Raw genomic sequence first — 27,345 nt, 5'->3', positions numbered from 1 at the left:
GAATGACTGCTGAGTTCTGTCCTGTTCTGTCATCTGACAGTTTTATTTTACCTATAAATGATTGTATCATATTTCGGGATCAAATTCATATAAAAAATAATCAGAATTCAAATTCAGCTCATCGTCAGTTTTCTTGAGAAACAATGTAAGAATATCTGTCTACCTTATATTTATATATTATTTCACACTGTATTTCATATTGCGTCAGAATTATAGGTTATGTACCGACATTTTGTTTAGATTTTCTTTTGGTATTAATGACATTAATGTAATGGTAATTCCAATATCACCCTATTAATTTAGGCTGATTTAATACTGGTAAAATACGGAAACAACTATACTGAATCTATAAAACACATACCTACTGAGTTACCGACAAAATGATCTTATTTGACATGGTTACATGTTAATTGTACGTAAAACATTTCACCGTGCCACAGTTCGTCGTGAGCTTTCTTATCAGAAAGAGATGATCGTATACTATACGGTCTACAATTTTATTAGAATCAAAATGAACATTAATTCAATTTTCATAGCTGATTTTGGCAAAATTCAAGAATGAAAACCTAAGCTAACCTAACCTAACAAATAATCCAGTATATCAGCTGTTTTCAAAATTTGTTTGCTGCTGGCTTTCTGTAAAGTGTAAACCGACAAGAACCGTGTTTTATTTAGACATGAATTTTATGTCAGTACTATACGGCCCAAAGCGGTTGGACGGTCTTTGATATACAGCCATATATTTCCGATACAACATTTCACGGTGAAGTGTGATGTAGCGAACTGCATACGTACAAGTTTCCGGACATGATTTGACATAGCACGGTCTTTTTCTTACTTTCTTCCAACATTTACTTCCACTTATCAATTCTTCAATTTGATATATTTATTAGTAACTTCATGGTCTATCTACTGTGTTTATATCTATGGCTTTCTGTTCCGATCCAATGACAAGAAATACTAACGATTTTGGGATTATATATTCTTCTGCTACATCTTCTTGACTACGTGAAGGAAGCGCTGTTGGCGACTAAATGGGAGGAAATTGTTAGTTTATAATGGAAGTGCGGTTAAAAATGAGAGGAGCATGTTAGTTCACAGTTTTAACACATAGCCAAAAAAATGTCGTACATTACAATTTTTATTTTATTGTAGTTTGGGGTGATCCACAGAAAAAATACCGACGACCCTAAAACACTCGGTATTATTCGTCAAATGATTGAGGGTATTTGACTTCTCTTGGTTTATAATAGAGCTCGAGTAGGTACTTGACAGTGCAGTAGCGCTTTACTGCCATCTGAAACCACGGGTCATTGGTTTAATTCCCTTCCAAAAATCTCATGTTTTTTTCAATATGAGTTTGATCCAGAGCAAGGACTTAATTGGTTGAGAGAATGCCTAATAGTCATTTCTCTTAAAAAAATATTTAATATTATCCATGGGGTTGGGGAACTTTTTTAAGTTTACCCAAAAGTTACTTGACATTAAACGATATATATTTTTTTAAACCATGTTCATGTATTAACAGATTATTATTTTTTTATGAGAAATGGATGTTAGTCACTTGCTCAACCTATTAGGTTTATACTCTGGGTCCAAACACACATTGAAAAACAACATGTGAATTTGCCAGACCGATGATTCGAACCCGGGACCCATGATATTAGAAACTGACGCCGTAGCCACTCGGCCATCGCGGTCCGCCAACGATATTTCTGACCATGTCCGATCCTAATAAGATCATATGGGCCGATTTTTTGTTTTTTTGTAAGAAATGGATGCCAGCCACTTGCTCAACCTATTAGGTCCATATTCTGACTTGTACACAAATTGAAAAACAATATGTGTATTTGCCAGACCCAGGATTCGAACCTGGGACCCACGACGCTTAAGCCGCACAGCCATCGTCGGGCATCATCGGCCCCCTCAAATTTCAAAACTAAACAAAAAGAAGCTTTAAATAAGGAATAAATTTCTCCATACGACATCAGGGTCAGAATAATAACTTACGAGGCTGTCTTCGGGGCTCGAGCAATTTGTATACTTTCATAAAAGAAAAAATCCTTATTACAAAAGGCAGCAATACTTTGTCGCATGCACAAGTGCGATTTTAAAAACCTTACAGATATTTTGTATATTATAGTTTTTAGAGTATCCATTACTCTCAAAACTTTCACTTTTATCCAGTTTGGGGTAATTTACGCCTATTCTAATATAACCTCTACTCCAGTGGTATCCTACGGGCCACTTGAGGTAATTTAGCTATTCTTTAGTAGCCGTAAGCTTCTTAAAAATTTGTAAATACTTTTTGAAGTGAACATTTAGCTACCATGAACTTCGGTATGGCTTCACGATATGTAATTTTCTGCATGATTATTATTTATCAATTTTACCCCATTGCGTCATGTTGCGTTGTGCACTTTTAACTGTATCAATAGTCACATGTTGTGGGCGTCGTGTCAAATAGAAATAATAGAATTTACATTATTTTACGGCACGTTAACTGGAAGCAACGTACCAAGAAAAAAATCCTTCCGTCAAAGTGGATCAATTTATTATTTAAATTTTTGTAGTGTGTTCATAAATTCTCAGTGTTTATCTACGTTAAAACAATGAGCGTAACGTGAATAACTAATTGAGTTTCGATGGTGATCATTTAGTCTGTGCACGATGTAATAACAAGTGTTGCAATTATATTGTATCTCACAGTTGACCGTGTTATAATTTCAGATTGCTGGCAATCTATAAAAATGTTGCGTTGCTTTCGAGAAACGACCAAATGGACTCAGGCGAAGCCAAATAGGCTTGCCAACATACAACAAGCGGTCAAGGCTCTGTCCACTAAAACGGCATTCAAAGAAAAGTTGTCAAGAGGCGCGGCAGGCTCTGGTGAATTCAGCGTGGGCAACGTATACAGCGGCTTCATGTGTACAGATATCCAGCACATAAAAGAGTTCAACATGACGGCGATACTATTAAAACACGAACACTCAAAAACTGAATATTTACATTTGAAACGTGACGATCCGAACAATGTATTTTCAATTAACTTCAGAACTACGCCTTTTAATTCGACAGGTTTGCCACATATTTTAGAGCACACGGTATTATGCGGCTCGAAGAAATATCCAGTGAGAGATCCTTTCTTTAAAATGTTGAATCGTTCGCTGGCGACATTCATGAATGCAATGACAGGACCTGATTACACATTTTATCCGTTTTCGTCACAAAATGAAGTTGATTATAGAAATTTACAAGCTATCTATTTGGACGCCGTTTTTAAACCGAATTTGAACCGGTTAGACTTCTTGCAGGAAGGTTGGAGATTGGAGCATTCAAATTTGAACGATCCTAAATCGGATATAATATTCAAAGGTGTAGTGTTCAATGAAATGAAAGGAGCATTCTCTGAAAATTCTTCAGTATTCGGGGAAAAGTTTTTAAACACGATACTACCAGATCACACCTACGGATATATATCTGGAGGTGATCCACTGCATATACCGAACCTGACTGTAAATGACTTACGGGATTTCCACAAGAAATACTATCATCCCAGTAACGCAAGGATATATTCGTACGGAAACTTCCCTTTGGAAAAGAATTTGGACGTTTGCAATCAATTATACTTAGGAAATTATGAAGGGATCGATTCTTCGTACAGTAAAGTCCCTCAGCAGTCACGTTGGTCGAAACCAAACGAGTTACAAATTACAAGCAGGTTTGATAAAATGGGAGCTCCGTTCGAGAAGCAAAATCAAATAGCTATTGGATATCTAATGTGTGATATAACCGATGTTTATGAATCGTTTGTTTTGCACTTTTTGAGTCAGTTAATGGTTATGGGGCCTAATTCGCCATTTTATAAAAGTTTAATTGAACCGAATATCTCCGGCGGTTACAGCTCTATGACCGGTTTCGATTCACAAATGAAAGACACAATGTTTATAATCGGTTTGCAAGACTTAGAAGTTGATAAATTTGATAAAGTAAAGCAAATCGTCGACGAGACCCTTGATAAAATCATCAGGGAAGGTTTTGATAAGAAGCACATCGACAGTGTTATGCACGGAATCGAACTATCCATCAAACATCAGCATACTAGATTCGGATTGAACACTCTCTTTAATCTCGTCGCTTTGTGGAATCACAACGGCCCGTTGATGGAAGCACTGCAAGTTAGTGAATTCTTAAATAGGTTTAAAGAAAACTTGAAGAATCCTAAGTATTTAACGGAAAGAGTTGAACATTACTTCAAAACTAACAGTCACAGATTGACATTGACTATGGTTCCTGATGAAAAGTATGAAGATAACGTTAATAAAATGGAAAACGAACTGTTGATGAAAAAAATTGCTGATCTTAAAGAAGAGGATAAGAAAATGGTGTACGAGGAAGGATTAAAACTGTCTGAAACTCAGAAAGGAAACCAAAACATTGATATTTTACCGTGTTTGACTTTAAAAGATATTCCAGAAAAGCTAAAACCGGTTCAATTAAAACGAACAACGTTGAATGTTGTTCCGGTACAGATTTGCGAAGCGAATACTAACGATGTCGCATATTTTAAAGGAATATTGAATATATCTGACTTACCAGAAGACTTGAAGATGTTATTACCTTTGTTTAATACTACAATCAGTAAAATGGAGACGAAGCAACGTTCATTTAGAGAATTTGATCAGTTAATCAATTTGAAAACTGGCGGATTAGGTTTTGCAACGCATATTTCGGAAAAGATTGGCAATCCAGAAATATTTCAAGAAGGCGTTGTTATATCCAGTCATTGTTTAGATGAGAACGTAGATGCCATGCTTTCTATTTGGTCGGAGCTGTTTGAAAAGCCCGTCTTTAAAGATGTCGATAGATTCAAAATGCTGCTCGAGAGCTATGTTTCAAATATGACAAACGGAATTGCCGATAGCGGACACATGTATGCCATGACCAGCGCTAATGGTTTAGTAAAAAGTAGTTCTAGTTTAAAAGAAAAGTTGGGCGGTTTAAAACACATCGAATACATGAAACAACTCGTTAAGAATCACAGCCCTGAAGAAATAATGAACAAAGTGGCGCAAATCGCTGATATCGTATTGGATCGTAACAGACTACGCATTGCCATTAATTTAACAGTGGCTAAAAAGGATAGTGTCATTTCAAAGTTAGATAAACTCTGCCAGAATTTACCGGAGAATACTCCAAAGAAAGACGTCAATGAAGTTATCTACAGTCAAGGTAAATCATTCAACAAGACAACAAAATGCATCCACCACGTAATGAATATTCCGATCAACTTCTGCGCTAAAGCAATCGTCACTGTTCCATTCGGGCATCCGGATTTCGCACGGTTGCAAGTTTTGGCCAAGTTTTTGAGCTCGAAGTATTTACATCCCGTCGTTCGAGAGCAGAATGGCGCTTACGGAGGCGGTGCTCGCATTACAAACGATGGAATATTCGATTTTTACTCGTACCGAGATCCGAATAGTCGTGTGACTTTGGACGTGTTCGACAGATCTGCCGAATGGTTTGAGCAATGCCCGGAGACAGTATTCGATGAGCAAGCCGTATTCGAGGCTAAATTGGGAGTGCTGCAACAGTTGGATGCTCCCGTAGCCGAGTTCGCTAAAGGCATCGATGATTTTCTACACGGGATGAATTCCGAACGTCTCCAGCAACATAGAAAGGAAGTGCTGGCGGTTACCAAACGAGATATGGTTGCGGTTTGTAAGAAATACTTATCCAATGAAGCGGCGAAGGATTTAGTCATCGGAAAATGCGTTATTGGACCTGGTGAAGCTGAAGGCAGTGATAATCCATTAATAAAGGATGGAGAGAGCTGGGAAGTTATCCAACAAATGACTGAAGACGTGCAGCAGTAAAGCATTTATTAACTTAATTTTTGACTGACGGTAAAGTGATTAGTGTGTAAGATAATCTGTTTCGAAGAGCATTGGTTACATTGACCCTAGTGTGCTGGCGCGCACACAGAAATGTGTAACGCGAGAGGGGTCCATTTTGAAAAATTATTGATTTTTTTAAGGTGGCAGGATAGGGCTCGATAAACAAAATCAAGTCGATGTTACTGACTTCCGTATTTACCCCGCGGACCCCCCACACATTTTTCGGGTACATTCCCCACACCCAGACACTCCACACGTTGAGTCTAGCAATGAAAAACTGGCCTGCAGCTTTAATTATCGGTGTTCGCTGATATGTATGGGTTCATGTGGGAGAGTTTTTTTTACTATAATTAAATCCACGGATTCAGGGAAAATAAATATTCAGTATATTCCGCTTTTCACACGAGTTACAAGTGTTATAAATTGATTGAAGTAACAATTAGCACATTCGCAGACACGTGTTAGCTAATACATGTTAGTGATAATATGACCCATTGAAATTATTGTACATATTAAGAATGTTTCACTTACTTTTTTAACTTTTCGATTTAGATACATATAGAAGTGAAGTCTTAAGATACGACATTGTCTAATGGAAATATGTTCGCACTATGACACAAGTAGACAGGGGACATATTGTTTTAATCCAAAATACGACTTCTGTAAACGTTGTGTCGTATTCCGTTCCACAGTAGAAGACGTCAATGGACGTCCTGGGATATCACAACTCATAGAATAAAATGTTTATAGATGTCATGAACGTGAACGTGTTAATTATTATCAATTTCACGTTCTCATACACTTTTGTGCGAAAAGGTAGTGAATTGGATTCAGACGCGACGGTCAAGGTTCGAGGGATAGTTCCCGACTGGCTAGTATCTACCCTCTGTCCTTACACCCAGAGACAAGTAGGTAATGGTATTTTTTTCACTCATTTGTTTCGCTGTGCATCACAGTCTATCATTCCTCTATCGACTCATATACAGTTACAAATATTATATACAAGTTCTTTTCTTTCTAACTGTCGATTGCAGGTTTTTTGGTGGGTGATTTAAGCATTTAATGTGATATTTGGTAGCATCACCTACGAGTTATTGTGATCCACACGCGGTTAACAAATGCACTTGGCCTATTGGTTGTAATTATTAGGATCATCATTGTCCATTTGTGTCATCCACGCTATTTTGTCTTTTGACATTCCGTATTCGAATATTACAGCAAGCAAACATTGGATGGCCTAGATCAGAGGTAGTCAACCTGGTCCCTACCGCCCAATAGTGGGCATTGCAGCTTTCGTGGTGGGCGGTAGGGGTTTTAAAAAATATTGTCATTATGTTTTCATAAAATTCCCCGTAACAATTTAAATTTCAGAAAATATGCTATTTGTATCGCCCTCGCATAATTTTATAAAGTAAAGTTACTTCCCTACTTTATAAATCACCATTACTGTGGAACCGGTGGGCGGTTGAAAAATTTTACTACTAACAGAGATAAAAAAAGTGGGCGGTATGTGTAAAAAGGTTGACTACCCCTGGCCTAGATAGTTGCACCAATTTATGAATACAGCAAGCCATGGGTGTATATGCGCCTCATACAATACTGAGAGGAATTAGCCCAACCCGTTCAGGAAGACTGTTCAACAGCCAACTCATCCTCGGTCATCTCAGATCCTTCCTCGGATCCTCGGTCACGTCGTACTGACAAATAATAAGATGATGCAATATTCCATTTACCTAAATAATTTGTCCTTTTTTCGATTCTGGGGGGGTCCGAACCCGAAAACATCCCTCTTTGCGCGCCTGCTAGTGTGTGTACCCACTAAATCGGCATTTAATTTAATCAAAGTGAGGGTCTACTTTCAGTCGATTCCTTCCCAGTTAAGCATTGTTCGGACTTAAAACTTATTTTTAAATTAAGTACATTGTGTGTATAGATTAGAGAGAATAAGCAATTAATAGATAGATTTTTCCATTGTGATAATATTTTTTATCTTTATGTATTGTTATGTTTTATCTAAAATAAATTACTAACGATTGTTCTTCAAAATGTCTTCTTCTTCCTCTGAAATATGAACCACCTATTGAATAATCGTAATGTTCTTGCTAGATACAAAATTAATGCTATCATTAAAGAAGCATTTTATGAAAAACTAAATTATTTATGAAAAAAGTTTTCAGTTGGTTGTTTCCTTATTAAACAAGTGTATCTACCAGTAGTGAAGGGTGGAGATAGGCTGTATCCACCATAAATAGTGCACATTAAACATTGTTAGTCGTATATACAGTAGGCGCTCGGTAATCCGGTGTTCACCAATCCGGCACGTTCAATAGTCCGGCATTTTGCAACTCAGCTCTCTTCCTCTATAATCCGGCAGGTTTCACATTAAACTGCTGGATTACAGAGCGGAGAGACGTTCGCTCGGCGGTTCGGTGCCCGACCTTCACAGATTATTTATTATTTCCTACAGAAATCCAATAATCCGGCATAGGTGAAAAAATATGGTTGCCGGATTACCGATCGCCCACTGTATTTGTTTTTATTGAATTAAGACTACAATTTACAGATGGGGTTGGTTATTTTTTAAAAATCAATTAAACACTGCCTAAAGCAAACCATAGTCGTTTTAGTATACTTTCGGCGATACGACAAAGTTTTGCTTACTTTTTCATTGTTTTCGTTGGATTAAGAATACATATTACACATATTGTTGGTTCATTTTTTAAATCCATTAAGCCCTGCCTAAACCAAACTATAATAGATAAAAAATATTATTCTATCTATAAAATATCCAAAGTTGATTGAATTGAATTTAATTGCTTGATTTTAGATATATTATAGATAGACAAGTAGAGAGTAGAAGAGTATTTTTTGACAATTGTCTATTATGGAATTGAATTTTAAAAACTAACCAACACCAGTAAATTGCAGACTTATTTCAATGAAAACAAATACGTATGACTGATAAAGGTTAGTGTGCACTATTTATGGCGGATCTTAATACGTTGGACGCTAAAGACGCGCGCAACGATTAAGGTGGCCATTCGATATAATTAGCATGCTATTTAAATGTGGTAATTATAAAGTAATTATCTAGTCAGCAGTCAATGTGCAGCCTAACTCCACCCTTCGCCATCGGTATGTACATATGTATGTACCAGTGGCGAAGGGTGTTACGCTGTGGAAATCAAATAATGGATAACGCGATTTTGTCGTATGGACGTAGCTATGATCCTTACATGTAATGCTCGTAGTGACGTTCGCGCTGATCCATCGGCATTCAGTTTTTAACACGAACACAAAGTGCTTGCAGTGCTCAAGAACTCGAACAACAACAGGATTCGTGTGGAGATCGTGTGCTGTCCATAAAAATTAGCATTACATTACACGCATCTGGACCCAGCAAAAGAAGATCATAATATTATGTTTATTTTCCAATAGTAAAGATGGTGCAATACATCATTGTTTATTTATTCGATATAACGACAGACAGCATGTCGACCGTATACAAGAGACAATGGCTAAATCAAATAATTATAAAATTTATGAATGTAAATGTTCAAAAATAAAATCAGATGACTGGGTCCCAGTAAGGGGCTCGGTTTATTGAGGAGGCGCACATTGATTTCTTTAGAATTTTTGCTACCAGATAAACGCGACTACAAGACAGTCGATGTTCAATGTGTGACTAGGCGTGGCACAGCTAATCTTAAAAACATAATATGTTATTGTGGTATTTATTTTATATAAATTAATTAATTCTTAAACATAACTTACAACTTCTACGGCCATATCCATCCCTTAGTTGGAGCATATGGAAACCACGCGGTGCCTCCAAGAATCCCTATCGCTCGCCAGTCTTCTTGCATCGTTCCAGGTCATACTAGCATCCCATAGCTCCGCCGTAAATATTCTTTTGCACAAACTTAAAAAAAGAGAGATAAATTTTACATCACTGAAACATTCTGAAAATATTGACATTTATGAAATTGTTTTTAGGTATGGTCCCAATATTGAAGCTCGATTTGATATAAATAAAAAGGATTTCAAGTTATACACATTTATATTACACATTTATATTTTTATAAAAATCAATGTTTTTTAAAATAGATATAAAAAATATTAAAACTATGAATTAGTCAAAAATGTCTTGGGTTAAGCTTAGAAAACTTAATAAACTAAATTTTAATAATAAATATGACCATAAACCTCCAATAACGTCCACGGTGGCTGTGCGGCTTAAGCGTTGGACTATAACGCCGTGGGTCCCAGGTTCGAATCCTGGGTCTGGCAAGTACACATATTGTTTTTCAATTTCTGTGAAAAATGTAAAAAACAAAATCTTTCAATACAAACCTCTACTCTGTGGAGGCCCATATGATCCTATTAGGATCGGACATGGTCGAAAGAAAGAAGAAAATATTATATGTAATAAGATGGGGTCCTGTGACAAATTCACATTTTTTTACAATTGTAAGTTTATCGTTGACTTAAAATAAAAAATATTTTTCTTTTTAATGTTTTCAGATACATATTTATTAATTAACACAGTTGAAAATGTAAATTATCAAAAAAATGTCTCAAATTGCAAGCTTCGTATTTTTCCGCTAGGTGCCTCTAATGTACGTAGGTAAAAGCGGGTGTCAATGAAATTAAAATTAAAGACCAAATCTATCTATAACTGATAAATAAAATATTTAAAAAATTTAATTTTTAAGTGAAATCATCAATCTTTTACAATTTTTTACAAAACCATTACTTTAAGAATAATGCATTTTTTTTATATATAGTATATAAAAGTTTATAGAGATATAAATTACATCAATTCTCTTTCAATTTTATATAAAATTTAATTATTTCTTTTTTTTTAAAGCGGGTATCAATGAAATTAAAACTAAAGACAAAATCTATCTATAACTGATAAATAAAATATTTAAATATTTTCAATTTTAAGTGAAATCACCTTAAGAATCACATACTATATTGCTGTAAGAAAGACCGAAACTGATTTAAGACATTGTCCCCTAGGGGAGGTTACTTATAGGTGGTAACAGTACCTACATATTCCTATTATGAAATATTAATAACTGCGTTTTTACGTTGTTATAAAATACAACGAAATACCCTACAACACTTAGGTGACAGTATTTTTGCTATTACCCAATGTCATGGATGTTTGCGGAAATGTGTTGTATAAAATCTTACCATAATATTATTATGTTAAATTGTTTATCATGTCCATTATTTTCAGATTCAATGGCTCTTCCAGTTGGATACAACGCATACGATAAATATTTTACAGCAGCTCTATCATTTTTAAAAGATCATGAATATCTATTCAATTTCGCAAACACAGATATCCTTCTGGATGACACACTGAAAAATGTGACCACCAAATGGCGGGACCATCTTGAAATTATTAAAAACAATAAAACTATAGAAAATGAAAGAAAAACTCAGCCATCTGTTTGTGACAAATCGAAGCAATATGAAAAATTTTATGAAAATTTGTGTAAACTATTGCCATCTATAAGTGTTTTTGAATATGATAATCTTGAGTCGGTAAAACAGAAACCTTTAAAAGGTTTGAGTCCGAAAAAGCAACACGAAATTTTTAAATTATCAAAAGTAATTCATGAACATTGTCAACAGAAAAACATTACATTGATTATGGATTTGGGTTCAGGATTGGTTAGTATTTTTTTTAAAAGTTATTCTTTTTAAAATAAACATATTATCATCATCATTATTATCAGGATGAAGGCTTCCTATAGTCCTCATTCCCACATTTTTGTCAATAATGAGGTGACCTTCTATAGTTATGTGGGTATAGACCAGTGGTTCTCATGTGCGGCCACCAGAGGATTTTGCTGCGGCCACCAACATTATTTTCAGTATTTAATTTAATTAACTGGGCTAACGTTAAATATGTGTTATTGGAAATGAGTCATGACCAAGTTATTAAAAACCATTTTAATAATACCACGGTGGAAACATTTTGGTCGAAGTTATACGTTGACCAAGAATCGAGTCAATTCAACGAATTGGCAACAATTGCTTTATTTATATTATCGATTTTTCCTACTACTGTATACTGTGAAAGATCATTCAGTGTAATGCACTTCATAAAAAACAAATATCGAAGCCAGTTGACAGGTAAACTTAGAAGCAGCCTTGCGGCTCGCATTGAAAAAAAGAGTATTGAGGAATATCCATTTGCATTATTTTTAAATAAATAAATATGTACTAAAATGTTCAACTATAAATAAATTTTTTCAGTAAATAAAATTTGGCTTTATTTTTTTCAATCACTTTTAAAAAAGTGAAATTTGGTGCGGCCACCGACGTTTCCATAAAGCTGTCAATGTCAATTGTGCGTTCACAGCTAAATTTCACGTGAGAACCACTGGTCTAGACTGCATTTACATAATATACTTGTAGTAATGATTTTCTAGTCGATCTATTTTGGAGACTAAGCAGATAATGTGACTGCTACGAACGATTTACGTCAGATTATCTTTTCAAAGTAGCTCATCCGTTATGAGTAGGACCAGCTAACTCCATCTGCGGTTTCACAACTGTTTGCATCTGTAAATGTACTGTTTAAAGTTTAAATGAATCAAATGTATGGGTACCAGGGTACCTTCTTATCTAGGAACTTCTTTTTCATCGGGACCTCATGCCTGATGATCTTGACCCTGATGATTTCGTCGTCTGACCTACTTAATCAAAATTAAATTAAAACACCATAAAACGGACAGTTTGTACCTACACTTAAATTCTCGGGAGAGTGAAGCCTGTTGATCTGTGACGAAACCCCGCAGCCGGCGAAATCGACCCATATAACCATAGACTAATAATATAACTTTGGATTAGCGAGCGCGCATGCTGCCGATTTTGCTATTCCGGCCATCGGGCGGCGAGTGATAATTTTTATTTATATTTTCCTTCATCAAACCAATAAATTATAACTTTTAAATTAATTTGTGTAAATATTAACAAATGGTAATATTAAATTGTTATTATATATTTTGTTTGACAGTAACAGGTGGAAGCATTGAATAAAATTATCATATATTTTTATATTATAGGATAGGCCTTTAGCTAAATAATTCACGTTCATAAAGCATTCGGGTTCATTCATCGGTCGGCGTATTGGTATTATACAGCTAATGAGGTATCGACTGATTAGTATGGAATTGTTTTCAGGCAATGAGATTTTATATCGTTATGATGTTGGGTTTGCCTAAACAATGTGGGCAATGTACGATTTTCATTTGTAAAGGCGTCTGCATGATCGCAATGAAAAAAATCAAACCTCATTCATTGGGTGTTCGAATATATTCCAATTTTGACTATTAAGTATTTTACTTTTAATAAAAATATCAATTGCATTAATACACTTAAAATATCTATATGAAATTTACTATGGCTGATAGGTAACAACAAAACAACACGAGAACACTACATTACACAGAATATTTAATGTTGGCTATAAAGATATAAATGAAGGAACATAATTAACTTTACTGCATATCAATGTAATTAATAACCCTCTCAACCACATTGCACGAAAAAGCATGGGGCATGATTATTAAAAAAAATACGTAGGTATCCGAGAATGGAGTTCACTTCTGTCGTGTGTGTTGTCAAACACATACACGCAATAATTTAAATAAAACTTTATTACGTTTGAGGATCATAATAATATGTGTATTTTTATCTTACCTGTTTCTCAAACCTTCTTTTTTTCAGGGCTACTTAAGTCAGTTAATGTATGAAAAACACGGATATTATGTGCTGGGAATCGAGTCAGATGAAATCCGTTTATCGAGTGCTCTAAAACGACAAGAAAAGTACCACAAATCCTCTGCAGAAAATGTCAAATACGTCCGCCATTTTGTGACAGCTCAGTCGGAAAATACTTTAATGGAACTCGTGAAAGAAAATTTCGATAAATGCGAAAGTTTCTGCCTTGTCGGATTACATGCATGCGCGGATTTGGCCGTAAATGCTATTAAACTGTTTCTGAAGATTGAAAAATGCAAGTCTTTGATAATCATGCCGTGTTGTTATCATAAAATGGCGTTTATAGCAGCTGAAGAAAAGGATGAACTTTTACAAGAAAATTTGACAATCAAATGTCATGGAACTGCGTGTTCGAATAAACAAATGAATAGTAGTTCGACAAATTCAAAAGACAATAGACAATCTAATAATTATTTAACAGGAGAAAATATTATAGTAAAATCTATGGTATCAACGAATGATGCAACATTAGAAAAATATTCAAATACAGAATACAGTGTTTCACAAAATATAACTAAAAATCAATTATTAGAAAAAAAATTCAACACGTTACTAAAAAATCCTGGAAATATTGACGGATTTATTTTCGAGAATTTTCCAATGAGTATGTCACTGAAAAGCTGTTGTCGGAAGACGAATGCCGCCATTTTGCTGCGGAGGCCGTTTCTGAGACTGGCATGTCAGCGGGTGGAGGCTGGATGGAAAGAAACTGAAGACAGGGGTAAAGCTGGTGCTAGGGTTTTCCATTTGATGAGCAGAGCTATCTTGCAGTTGTACGCAATCGAAGGTAAGAACATTGAGTTGTATTTTGTTTTATTTTATCGTGTCCGTTTCGTACTTCATGGTTTCGTGCCTATTAAACTGGAAAGAATGACTCTTGAGATAAAAATATATCTGTCATGGCAAATAAAATTTGCAAAATGTTGCAATTTCTATACAAAGTAATAAAGTATGCCGCAGATGCCCGCATGAGCTTTTATATATATATATTTTACGAAAACAGTTTCTTCCATATATCACACACTAAGATTATATTAGTTTGGGGTAGGTTAGGTTAGATTAGGTAAGGTTAAAAAGAATGTTATAAAAACTCACGCGGGCATATGCGGCACATTTACCCCTATACAATTACGAGTCAATTGCAAACTCCAATCAAATGAAAAGTTTACCGAATATATTGTTCTATACCTTTATAATGTTAAATAATATATTGAAGATAATAATGCACGCGTTGACTAATATTTTCTTAACCACGGACATCTGTCATAACAAATAGTATGACTATTAAATGTTAATTTATAAGATTGTAAAAGATAAGGAATCACAAACGACATAATACACATCTTTCCTATAAAATCGATAGCACAATTATGCAGAAATTACAAATAATACCCCAAAAGCGGTACAACGTGAGGTGACCTCATTGTAGTTCTTGTGATTTCGGCATATTTTGCTAACCGACAATATTCGTTTAAAGGTTCAAAATGTGCTACGGTATGGGAGCATCAGTCTGATAACATTTTAAACGCCAAGAAAAACGATATTGCACATTTTTTCCCCGTAGCGACAGCTTATTGTGACGTCACGTGATAGTACGCGACGTGCAGCATGATAATAAAATTATTTAGTAGGTAGGTAATAATAAGTAATAAACGTAGGTACTTACGCACACGTAGTAACTGTTAAAATTAATTGAAATAGCATGAATAATGAATAATAATACAAAATACTAATACATTACAGTTGGCACTCTCCATCATTGAATTTACAGAGGTGGTGATCGTTCAAAATGACGAAACCATAGAATAAATTTGTTGTCGTGACAAGGTGTCAGTACCGTCGTACAAACTTATCTAAAGAACGGTCAAAATGGAACTACGAACTACCAAATGGACGCCATTTTGAAAACGTCATTCGGATGTCAGATTCTGTCCAGTTGCGAGTCTTGATTGGGTAGTTTTCAACTGAGGTTCCCCCGTCCATTCTTTAGATAAGTTTTAGGTCTGTATAGTATCATCCACGTAACTTTGCAATTGTACACAGTGACAAGATTTGTGTGTAATACGCACTCCGTATTAGTGTATTAGTAAATTCCAGGCGCCTGATTGGCTGATTTCATCAAATGTTTCAAAATAATTAAAAAAAAAAAATCGGTGTGTGTACTTATGTACGCGCGTTAGAAGTTATACTTCTTTAGCGTAATAAAACAAAAACAAAACTTGTGATAAAGTAGATTCTTCGACTAGCTCTTAATTATCTTGTTAAATTACACACTCAAGGAAAAGGACCGCTTATTGGAACGCCGTTGGTTTATTTCTATACACTTTAACTTATATTATTAAATTATTTATCGTTGTTTTTATTTTCAAAGTAACAACTGCCACTATGACCTTTAATAGTTTGTTTACGTAAGGAATTGCAAATGGCCGACAATAATAAATTCGCTGCCTAGGCAACGGAACAATCTAAACTATAATATTATACTGTATAATCGTCATGATTACAATATCATACTGTGGCGTAAAGGCAGTGCGTTCGGCTGATAACCGAACAATCGGTGGTTCGAATCCAATCGAGTGCGTTTATTTTTGTCTGAAAAAATAAATTATGTGGTGACATGTCACACGTCAACAATACACTCTGATCTGATTTTCCAAATGCGCCTAAAGAAGTATAACTTCAAAAAATCTATTCCAAATTGCAAGGTTACATGGAGGGTAGTATACGCGACACGCATCTCAATATAATCACAATTTTAATGTTGTCATGCCATCTTGTCGGTTTTTCATTTATTTAATGCGAATTCAAAAAATAAATGTAGGTTTAAAAAATATATATTATGTAGGCATGTATTCACAACATTTTTTTAATATTCATAAGGAAATCCCACCCGTACTAATTCTCCCTCAAAAGTTAGCGTCAAATCCTTTAGTCTTTAACCGCGAACAAAACCCGTCGCTGGCTTAAAGTAAACATGATAAATTATGTTATTTTGGCTTTACAGAAAGGCGTAAAGTCAGAATCAAATTTGTTTTCGTTTTAAATCTTAATAGTGCGTTGCGATTTTTTTTCTCATTATTTACGCGGAAAAACGAGGAGGTGTCACTATAAAACACCTTTTTGAAATAAGCTGAATTTTGCTTTTAAACGTCCGTTTAAAAAAAAATACAAACAGGAACGGAGATGGAATTGTAATTTATCATTACACATCGTAAAATTACTATTTTAAAACAATTTCCTTGGTTGCCGTCTACTGGAGGATTCGACACTGCTATTGTGCGAGTGGCGAAGGGTGAAAGTAGGCTGTTAAGATCCGACATAAATAGTGCACATTAAACTTTGTTAGTCATACGTATTTGTGTTTATTGAATGATGATGGTGTCGGTTAGTTTTTTTAAATCAATTAAACCCTTCCTAAATAGTTTTGGTATATTTTGGGCGACACGACAAAATTCTGCACACTTTTTCATTCAAACTTATTTGTTTTCGTCGTTGGTTCATTTTTTTAAATTTATTAAGCCCTGCGTAAACCAAACTATATTAAATAAAAAATATTATATCTATAAAATATTCAAAGTTATGTATGCTTTAATTGATAAATTTTGGATATATAGATAGATGAGTATTTTTTGACTAGAATCTATTATGGCTTGGCTTAAAACTTACCAACACCATCTGTAAATTGTAGTCTTATTTCAATGAAAACAAATACGCATGACTGACAAAGTTTAGTGTGCACTATTTATGGCGGATTTTAACAGCCTATCTCCACCCTTCGTCACTGTCTGATGGAGAGCGATCATAGGTACCTATACCTAACACAACAATAATGGAAAGTTTGCTACCTTCTAAGTGTGGTTGTAAGATGGTACGATCCTCTAGTGTGGAGAAATATGGGCTAAACTTAAACACGTGCTACAGAATATGTTCACATTATAATATGCGGTATAGTTTGTTATGTAAACGAAACGCGCATTCAATATTAATAGCGGCGATTATCTTTGACGCAAGTAACGCAATCGATTCGTCAGAAAATTTAAAAGGGGGCCTCCAAACAGTTCAAGCCAGTCATGAAATTATTAAATTATACCAACATCTATAAAAGTATGTGTAGGTTTATTTTTTAATAATATCGATTTAGATTTCACATAACAACCGCTATATATTTCAACAATATTAAAATCAGTGACGTTCAGTAAGAGTGTGTAGATCATGCGTTGCTAAGAAACAGCAAATTAAGGCAGAAATTGTACACATTACATCCCGACCTTATCCGATCCTAATAAGATCATATGGGCCTCCACAGAGTAGAGGTTTGTATTAGCAGATTTTGTTTTTACGAGAAATGGATGTCAGCCACTTGCTCAACCTATTAGGTCCATACTCTGACTCAAACACAAATTGAAAAAAAATATGTGTATTTGCCAGACCCATGATTCGAACCTGGGACCCACGACGCTATAGGCCGACGCTTAAGCCGCGCGGTCATCGTGGGTGTACACATTACATACCTACATCTTTTATAGTAGATTTCATGGATTTTTTTATCGAATTTGTTCGGTGCGTCGGTCCTATACGTCTATAATATTTGAGGACATTCAGGGGGTATTGTCAGTGATTTCCCGTGGGGTTAGGCAGATTGAGCGTCGCTTGAGGGCGGCAGTTAAGCAAAGGGCGGCAAATCGAGGAGAATCACCAAGTATATCTATATATAGAAATAGCTACCTAAACTTAGTAATAACGGAAATATCTTTCCACTAAAAAATTCAGCTCACTGGTTGGAAACAAAATGTATTAATTAGGTAGGTACTATACAAGTTTTAACAGGATTTTTTTGTCGGGTTCGCGATGTCTAGTTTACTTCCATTGTCCTTGGACGTCACGTTCTTGGTGAACAGCAATGACACGTGCATACGTAATTTAAAATTTATCCAAATATGTTTGCCAATCACTCGCGAGTTTTGGAAGTTGTCAAGTGTATTTTTAAATGTACCTATCTGAAACCGTAGACTCGCAATATTGTCTATTGAAGTAGAGATGGTATTTAAATTAGATTTAGTGGTGTATATATATTGTTAGTAATGTATTCATTCAAAACATTTCTTAGATATTGGAGTCATGAAAGGATGATATAAACTACTGTATGTAAAATATGGCGGCATTTTGGCACTGCCTAGGGGCGGCATCATGTCTAGGGACATCACTGGGTATTGTATTAAAACCCTTTGACTGCTACGATGTTGTGCAAAATCCGGTCGAGGATTGCTACCAATAATTGTCGATAAATTAAAGTATTGTATTATTTTTAGACACCTTACCACTCTAATTGATTCTGCGAAATCGGAATATTATGAAAACACGTTTCGTAATTAATGTATCGTTTTGAATAGATAACGAGGCAAGTAATTGACATATCTCTTTCTCGCTCTATCATACGGGCGATCGCGAGAGCGAGCGAAATGCACGATCCGCGCACAGAGTTTTGATTTTTATCAGTTATTGGAAACAATCGGTCATGCCACACGAGGGATAATACAAAGTAGTGGAATTAGGAAACTACCCGGCTGAAAAGAAAACTTTTGCATGGTGGCCTGGTTAAAAGATCGCGTGCAATATGCATGATTTGTGAAAAAGGTCTTCATAGTGTTTGTTTATTGGAACATTTAAAATATGTATTGCAAATGATTTTATTTCATTATTTTTTTATAAATGAAACTGTTTTTATATAGCACAAATACACTACTTTAAACACTGAGTTGAGTAAAAGTCTTTCCCATTATTTCAAATGCATAAAATAAAATAAAACATTGTCCTTCCACCAAGAATTTGACTGTAAACAAATTTTTATATGGTAAACTGAAATTTGTATTTGGAATTGTTTTTATTGTAAAAAGGGTGATGCCATGAAAAAAAATACAATAGTTATAAGTTCTAAACCTACCCAGTCACAAAACATATATGAATCGGGTTATATTACACAACAATACAACTAAATAGATAAACAATGTTTCGTACCACTGGTGCAGTAGTATGTTCCCAAATTAACTTAACATTTCAGGCATTAAAAGCAAAACGACGATCGTTGTTAGCATTTCTGGCCATTATCAAAACAACGATATATCGTTGCGTAGCATTCTAAGGGTTTTAACTGTGTTTATTGACTTGCTCCTCATTTAGTCATAAACCAAAACTGATGTCAAAGTATTAATTAGTTTATGGCGAATGGCGTTCGCATTTCCGTATATTTCCGCATGCGAATATTTTTCCTAGATAGTTGCTCGTTCACCTGCGGATAATCCTATAATTCTTGTACCGGTCGGTAATCTGACAGATGCCATTTTCTAACTCCAAGATAGAGTCTCGAGCTGTTGGCCTGATCTAGCATTGCCCTTTCATTCATTTTAGACTTGTACATAAAAATGGAATATTGCAGCGACCTTCGAAAATACATACTTAGTTGTTCTTCTGAATATTCTTCAATCTTTATGTTCATGTGAGAACAATGTTAATTATTATGACATATTTTTTTGAAATGCTCGTTACTAGATACTTTTTGGAATTTGAGAAAATCTAGCATTTTTTTCTGCCATTAATTGGCGTATTTTCTCAGTGATGTCCCTAGACATAATGCCGCCCCTAGGCAGCGCCAAAATGCCACCACAGTATTTTTTAACATCCTTTCATGATTCCAATATCTAAGAAATGTGTTGTATGCTTAGACTATAGATACATCTAAACGCCACCCGTTGCATTGCTAAATGAAGCCGCGTGCCTTGCGTTTGGTATGTGGGCAAACGAACGCATTCGTCTACAAATGTTCAAGACCATAGACCATTTCGCTAGTGCTCGCACTAGACGCTCAGAATTAAAATATAATTTTCTATTTTTTTACGTTATTAAGCGGTCAAAAGTTGTATGGATACATTACTAACAAAATATATACATATCTACCACTAAAACATACAAAATTAAATTTATATATATTTTTTCGCTAAGAATTTGGATTTTTTTGACGTTGGTAATTTAGTGGTTTGTTACATGTCATTTTTGCGATACATCAATTTGCTGTCTTGAGGAATTACGGCGCACTGGGTTAATAAGTTAGACTGTAATTATTCTCAAATCTGCACGTGTCATTTCTGGTTACCGATGACGTCGAAGGAAGTGTACTAGACATCGCGAACCCGACAAAAATTACAGTCCTGTTATACATTTTATGTTAATTAATACTTTTTGTTTTCGTTATTACTAGTCTAGGCAGGTATTTCTGTATATACCAAATGATTCTCCTAGATTTGCCGCCCTTCGAGTAACACCCGCCCCCAAGCGACGCTCAACCTGCCTACCCCCACGGGAAGTCACTGTATTTTCTTATCCTTTTGGCATAATATTTTTGTGAATGACAGTAAAGTTGACAACTCTGATCCCACTCATAGCAAATCTGCTCTGCTAAGTAAAAAAAAAAAGTTTTTTGGTTTTAGTGAAATGAGAACCTTTAAGTTTTAAATTGTCTTTTCTCTTATATTGTGTAAAATTATTGGATTGTTTTGATTTAATCTCTGTACTACTCTAATACACTGTATATTTGGAGATTATGTCAAAACAATTCAATAATTTTACACACTATAAGAGAAAAGTTTACATAACAGATAATAAATATAATTCCGATAGGCAATTTTCAATACACTACATTTTGATGCAGGGTTTTGATTGCGCGAGTGTCCTACAAAAATGAAACACGCATTATGCACGTGCAATACACCAATATTAAATGAGCGTCAATGCATAAACCGAGAGAAGTAGTTGTCCGGTATTCGACGCATGACGTATTCTTGACACGTGTTTAAGTTTATCCCTGATTATTCCTTACTCGAGATCGGTTACCTGCTACTCCTTACCCGTTAGGTATTTCAGTTCCCATTATTTCTGAGTTCCATGGAAAAGTTAGTTTAAAATTTGGGTATCCATTTCACTAAAACCAGTGTCTTTTTTCTTAGCAAGGCAGAAAGCAGTTTGATTTAATATGCCGCGCCTGGAGACTACGCACAATTTTTTTAAATTCAGTATCCTGGTGATACATCAGTGAAACGGCAAATAATTTTCAACTATAGGCGCGACGAAATTTTGGACTCGCTGCCATTCGGAGAGAGAACGTCGACCAGGAAACACGTCAATTTGTTTCGTGATGGCGACGGGCGTATTAATTCTTAAATCGTGTAAAGATGACTAAAAACATTACCCATTTACTTTAAAAAGAAAACATGTCAATGAATATATTATTATTATTACTGATAGAACAATAAACAGAACATTAAATGGACACATGTTGGATTTATATGACAAATTATATTTCGTTTGCTATGCGTCATTTGCACCCGCGACCCGCAATCCGCGCATCGCCTAGCCACGATATTTTTAGACCGTGCCTCAACTGAGGTATAGCCTTAAGTATTTAATCATTATTATACGTAGACTAATGGAAATTATGTTAAGAGTCCAAATAGGCAATAAAATATTAAATAAGAAATATTGTATCCATCTGGGGATAGCTTTATAAAATGCCATCGGTTGCTACTTAAACTGTCAAGGTACTCGAAAAGATTATATTTTTATGACTCGTTTTTATGATACGACACGTGCGCTGCTGTTGTGTTTTTTAATTAAATTATATTCCGAAGGGGGGGAGGGCAGAGGGATTCCAATCTCGGACATCTTAAAAAAATGTGACCATAAAAAATATTAATGTTTCTTACTTTATTGTAGTGAATATCGGATTAAATTAGTAAAGTGTTTGTAGACGGTATATTTAAGAATTTATTAATTAATCTAGCTATATTTTGCATAATATATACCTTACTCGTTTATTATTCTTGTCAAATATCTATAAAAGTGATTGGATTATATCCAAAGGGAATCATAATAATATTATGACCTTTTTTAAATTACGCCATTAATTGATAGCGATTCCAGAACTATGGCGATAGAAATATCGTTTGTATTATTTAAAAATAAAAAAAATGGGAGTCCTGCTTTGATATCTTGCGTTGGTACCATAGATAAGATACTTAGTTGGTACTTAAAAAATTGTATGATTTCTCATGTAAAACTTCAAATTGCAACAAACTTTCGGCAGTAACTCCATATTTAGGCTCCACAGCGGCGATTTTTTTTAACGCAAAAAACACAATCGATTCGTCAGAAGATTTTAAAGGGGGCCTCGAAATTGTTCAAAACTGTCATATATTTATTATTAAATTATAGCAAAATCTTAAAAATATGTGTAGATATTTTTCACAAATTTTGTGTAACTAAGAACAACAGCTACATATTTGTACATACACAAAAGAATACACCACTATTAAGTGTAACTTTAATACTTTGGACGCGGAAGACGCACACGGTGCGTAATGACCAGGCGGCCGATCGATGTAATTAACGTGCATTTTAAAGGGGGCAATTAAAATCTCATTATCTATTCAGCAGCGAAAGCGTTAATAAATAATTGGATAGAGAAGGGATACATTGTTGTTTTTACTAGTTGCGTAGATGGTTGTAATTCATGGATTTTTTTATCATGAGTGGCCTCAAAATGATGTCCCTAAATCCGCTCCATTTTTATAGAAGTTAGTTATCTTTAATTTTTTTAGTAAATTCATATCCTTCACTTACTAACATAACACAAAAACATTCAATTGATTTTACGTATTGCTCTTAGTTACCACTATATGACCATATTTTCCCGACAATAATTGTCTTTTCTTAGAGTCACATAATAATATTATAAATGTAGTTGGCCATTTAAATTCAGTTAAAGTTTTGTTAGGTTAGTAAATTAAATCGAAAACAAACAGTTTAATAATTAATTGAAGTAGGTATTATATTTGAACTATGCATTTAAAGACCAAGCGACATTTAGCTCAAACTATGAAAATATGTAATTACATTTAAAATTATGTAAGTATTTTTTTTAAATATAACAATCGACGCAATGGCGCTTTATTCAAAACTCAAAACATTCGTTTTTCAAATATAATCATAAAGAACATACGTACCTAATTGGGAAAACCTAAAAACATACATGTATTAGAAATAAATAAATAATAATATCGTGTATTGAAATACACATCTTTCGCTTGTCGGAAAAGTACTCATTTCAAGCTTCCGATGCAAGTCTCCTTCATGCGAATAATTATGAATAAGTTTCTAATATAAAACTAATTGATTAATTAACCAATACCCTATGCTACCTACCAGTGGCGAAGGGTGGAGGTAGTCTGTTAAGATCCGACATAAATGGTGCACACTAAACGTTGTCAGTCATACGTATTTGTTTTCGTTGAAATAATTCTACAATTTACATAATATGGTGTTGGTTAGTTTTTAAAATTCAATTAAACCCTGTAAAAACCAAGCCATAATAGATAATCAAAAAATACTCGCCTATCTATAAAATATCTAAAATTATGCAATTAAATCATACATATCTTTGAGTATTTTATAGATAGAATAATATTTTTTATCTATTATAGTTTGGTTAGGCAGGTATTAATGGATTTAAAAAAAATGAAGCATCAATATGAAACAACAGAATGAAAAAGTGTGCACAATTTTGTCGTATCGCCCAAAGTATACCAAAACTATTACGATTTGGTTTAGGCAGGGTTTAATTGATTTTTAATGAACTTACCAATACCATCTGTAAATTGTAGTCTTAGTTCAATAAAAACAAATACGTATGACTAACAAAGTGTAATGTGCACTATTTATGGCGTATATTGACAGCCTACCTCCATCCTTCGCTACTGCTACCTATCTACCTCGTTTTAACATATATGTGCCATTAATTATAGCTATGAATAATATTGTATCATATTATAATATGTCAGTGACTTCCAATGTTATTTGGTTGGTAGACCTTTGAAACATTTTTAAATTTTCGGGGAATCCTTACCTACGTGGGATGACATATACCTACATATGTTTTTTGTTTTCGTGTTCCTGAATGAATGTTGACTCATATCAAATGTCCTTGTTATGTCTCTCCAGCGATCCCTGCATTCTGCCGTTCGCGTGGCTGACGGTACTGAAAAACTCGTAGCGTCCTTCCGCGTTGACCCTCGATGTTTCTGCTGACAATGTGTTTTTTCTAAATTATTGTGGTCCTTTCTGATTATGTGACCCGGTCTTTCACGAGAACAAAGATATTTGTTATCTTTGTCGTCCATAGAATCCTTATCATATAACATAATATTGTTATAGTCACATAATAAACTAACCGTAAAACGATGTGGAAAACTTTTTTAAATTCTCGCGGAGCTGGTTGGGAATCACTGGACTATGGATGCCACGGTCCTGCCAACTTATAAAAAGTATTAGAAGCATTTTCCACTTTTTAATATTATTACGTTTTCGTTCCTTATACATCTGGTGAAGAAATGGCTACCATCCAAAGAATTTGGACTATAAATAAATGGAGCCTTATACATTATTTCTGTAATGATACTTGAATTTATTTAGCAAGCGCGTAAAGCATGGATAAGTTGGTGAACTCCACAAATATGAACATTCCATTTTTTATGTTCATTGTGATTACTTACTCGATTGCAGTTATAAACTGTTTTAAATATTTTTTATAGAATTTTTCATATGCCAAAGTGTAATATTACTGGCTGCTTATGTACTAATCTTGACCGATATTTTATATTTCCTGCAAATTGGCAAATAAATGTCATAGCAGTAGTATGAAGTTCTCTACAAATGAACCTGCAATTCGAAGTAATTTTTACATAGTTTAAACAGTCTCCAATCAATTTAAGTGGTTCCTTTTTTGCATAAATTTCATACATTTAAGCTCCGCTCCATCTCTATAGAATGAAGTTTTTAATATCTTTGCTACCATTCTTTTAAATCGCGTTAATGACAACAGCGCATCTATTCTATACACAAGGCTGCTATCGGCAGCTATCGAGTGTAGTTTTTCATATTTTTGTATCGAAGTATTAGCACTTACTGTAACAATTATTACAATAAGTTAGTTGTAATTAATGCAATAAGTGGTATGTTTTAACAGCATCTCTCTTGGCTGTGCTAAATTTTAGAGCCAGGTGGACAGTTTTGACTGTTTAGACGGCTAACTTATTGTAACAATTATAATACTTCGATACAAACATATGAAAAACTACCCTCGATAGCTGCCGATAGTAATCTTGTGTATAGAATAGATGCGCAGGTACTAAAATAATTAAAAGAATTTACTAGCAATTGTATGTACCTATAACATGATTTTATTTGCATTGGCGATATTATAATACTTACTTATATTTTTTTTTTCAGAAAATGCCAAGTTAGTGAAAACCAAGCGAAGAGCTGTCAGAAAAATTCAATCGAAAAAATGCGATTTTGAATCATTTCTAGATGATGCCATTAATAGAGGATACGTATTAGAATTAAATTCAGAAGAAAAATATAAAAATAATCATTTAAATAATGTCTCAAAATCCTTTACTAATGTCAGTACGCAATTCAATGATAGTTCGACAAGTAAACTGAACAATGAATATTGTAAAGAGAACAATGCCAGTAGTAATTGTACTGATTCAATCGTGAAAAATAAAAATCCTGTTTCCCGACACGGAACCGAAGAGGAAGAACAAAACGAACAAAGCAAACGAATTCAACAGGAAAATGTCACTGGCGGAAAACCGAACGAAGCCCGTTCGATGTTTGAATGTATAGAAAAACACAAACTAGACAATAATGACGTCTCCTTCACAGATAATAATACATTTTTAGAATTCGATAAACGTAAGATTTTAGCTTTGTGGGACGATTTGTGTGACGCAGATTTTAATGCAGCTGCTGTTTTATTGGAATTGCAGGACTCTTTACAAGCGTTGTGTGAAAATTTAGTTTTGTTAGATAAAATTGCGTTTTTGCACGAGCGAAATGTGACAATTGGAGATCTTCATTTTGAATTTATAAAAGTTACAAATGACAGTTTGTCACCGAGATGTCACGCTCTAGTTGCAACTAAATGAAATTATTGAATTTATTTATTTTATTAACAATGAGAATTTGATTTTTTTTAACGAGAAACGTATATTGCCCATCATCAGTTTGAGGAAACCTTAGCTCATTGGCTGAAGTCCACTCCATATTAATCAGTCGATACCTCATTGGCTGCATACTATTTAATACCAATACGCCGTCCAATGAATGTCTCCGAATGCTTCACGAATTGTCAGAAAATGTATATGTGAGTCAAAAGGCATATTCTATATAGTAAATCAATGATTTGTAATATTGAAATCAATAAAAATATGTTAAAATAAAACGTGTCGATGTTTATTTATTAGTGATCCAAATTATATAAAATAGAGCCATTGTAGTAACAATTTTACCGCTCTAATTCTTTGTAGCATATATTTGTTTATTTATTTAAAAAAAATGGGTATTACATAAATTATTATCAATTGAAGACATTCACGACCTGGAATTTAGAACAAGTTATTAAAATAAGGTATAATATAAGTACAAACCAGATATATATATATATATATATATATAAATAATAAAAATAAAAAAGCCTTTTTATTTCTTACAAAAAAAAGTAAATGACAGTGAATTGACTATATCTAATGTA

At 34.3% G+C, this 27,345-nt stretch overlaps 1 protein-coding gene across 2 annotated transcripts; it reads left to right on the top strand.

Moving 5' to 3' along the window:
* On the top strand, nt 1-27,027 carry LOC147074758 (presequence protease, mitochondrial). 2 transcript variants are annotated; one of them, XR_015070026.1, is made up of 4 exons: nt 1-145; nt 11,146-11,585; nt 13,650-14,490; nt 26,037-27,027. XR_015070026.1 is itself a non-coding variant. In XM_085942595.1 (2 exons), exon 2 carries the CDS (start codon nt 2,751-2,753, stop codon nt 5,874-5,876), a length of 3,126 nt encoding a protein of 1,041 aa, XP_085798721.1. In that variant the 5' UTR covers nt 1-145; nt 2,731-2,750; the 3' UTR covers nt 5,877-7,934. The 2 variants fall into 2 exon arrangements, 1 of the variants encoding a protein (XP_085798721.1); XM_085942595.1 differs by lacking the exons at nt 11,146-11,585; nt 13,650-14,490; nt 26,037-27,027 and adding an exon at nt 2,731-7,934.
* The last annotated feature ends 318 nt before the right edge of the window (nt 27,028-27,345 follow it).

This window comes from Rhyacophila brunnea, unplaced genomic scaffold, assembly GCF_057557595.1.
Source record: "Rhyacophila brunnea isolate RB1 unplaced genomic scaffold, BYU_Rbru_1.0 scaffold_15, whole genome shotgun sequence".
NCBI lineage: Eukaryota > Metazoa > Arthropoda > Insecta > Trichoptera > Rhyacophilidae > Rhyacophila > Rhyacophila brunnea.
The sequence above is the reverse complement of the archived record's forward strand: the minus strand, read 5'-3'. Positions and strand labels throughout refer to the sequence as shown.

What these genes read in the sequence shown, in the direction of transcription:
- LOC147074758 (XM_085942595.1), top strand. Translation starts at nt 2,751, where the DNA reads ATGTTGCGTTGCTTTCGAGAAACGACCAAATGGACTCAGGCGAAGCCA.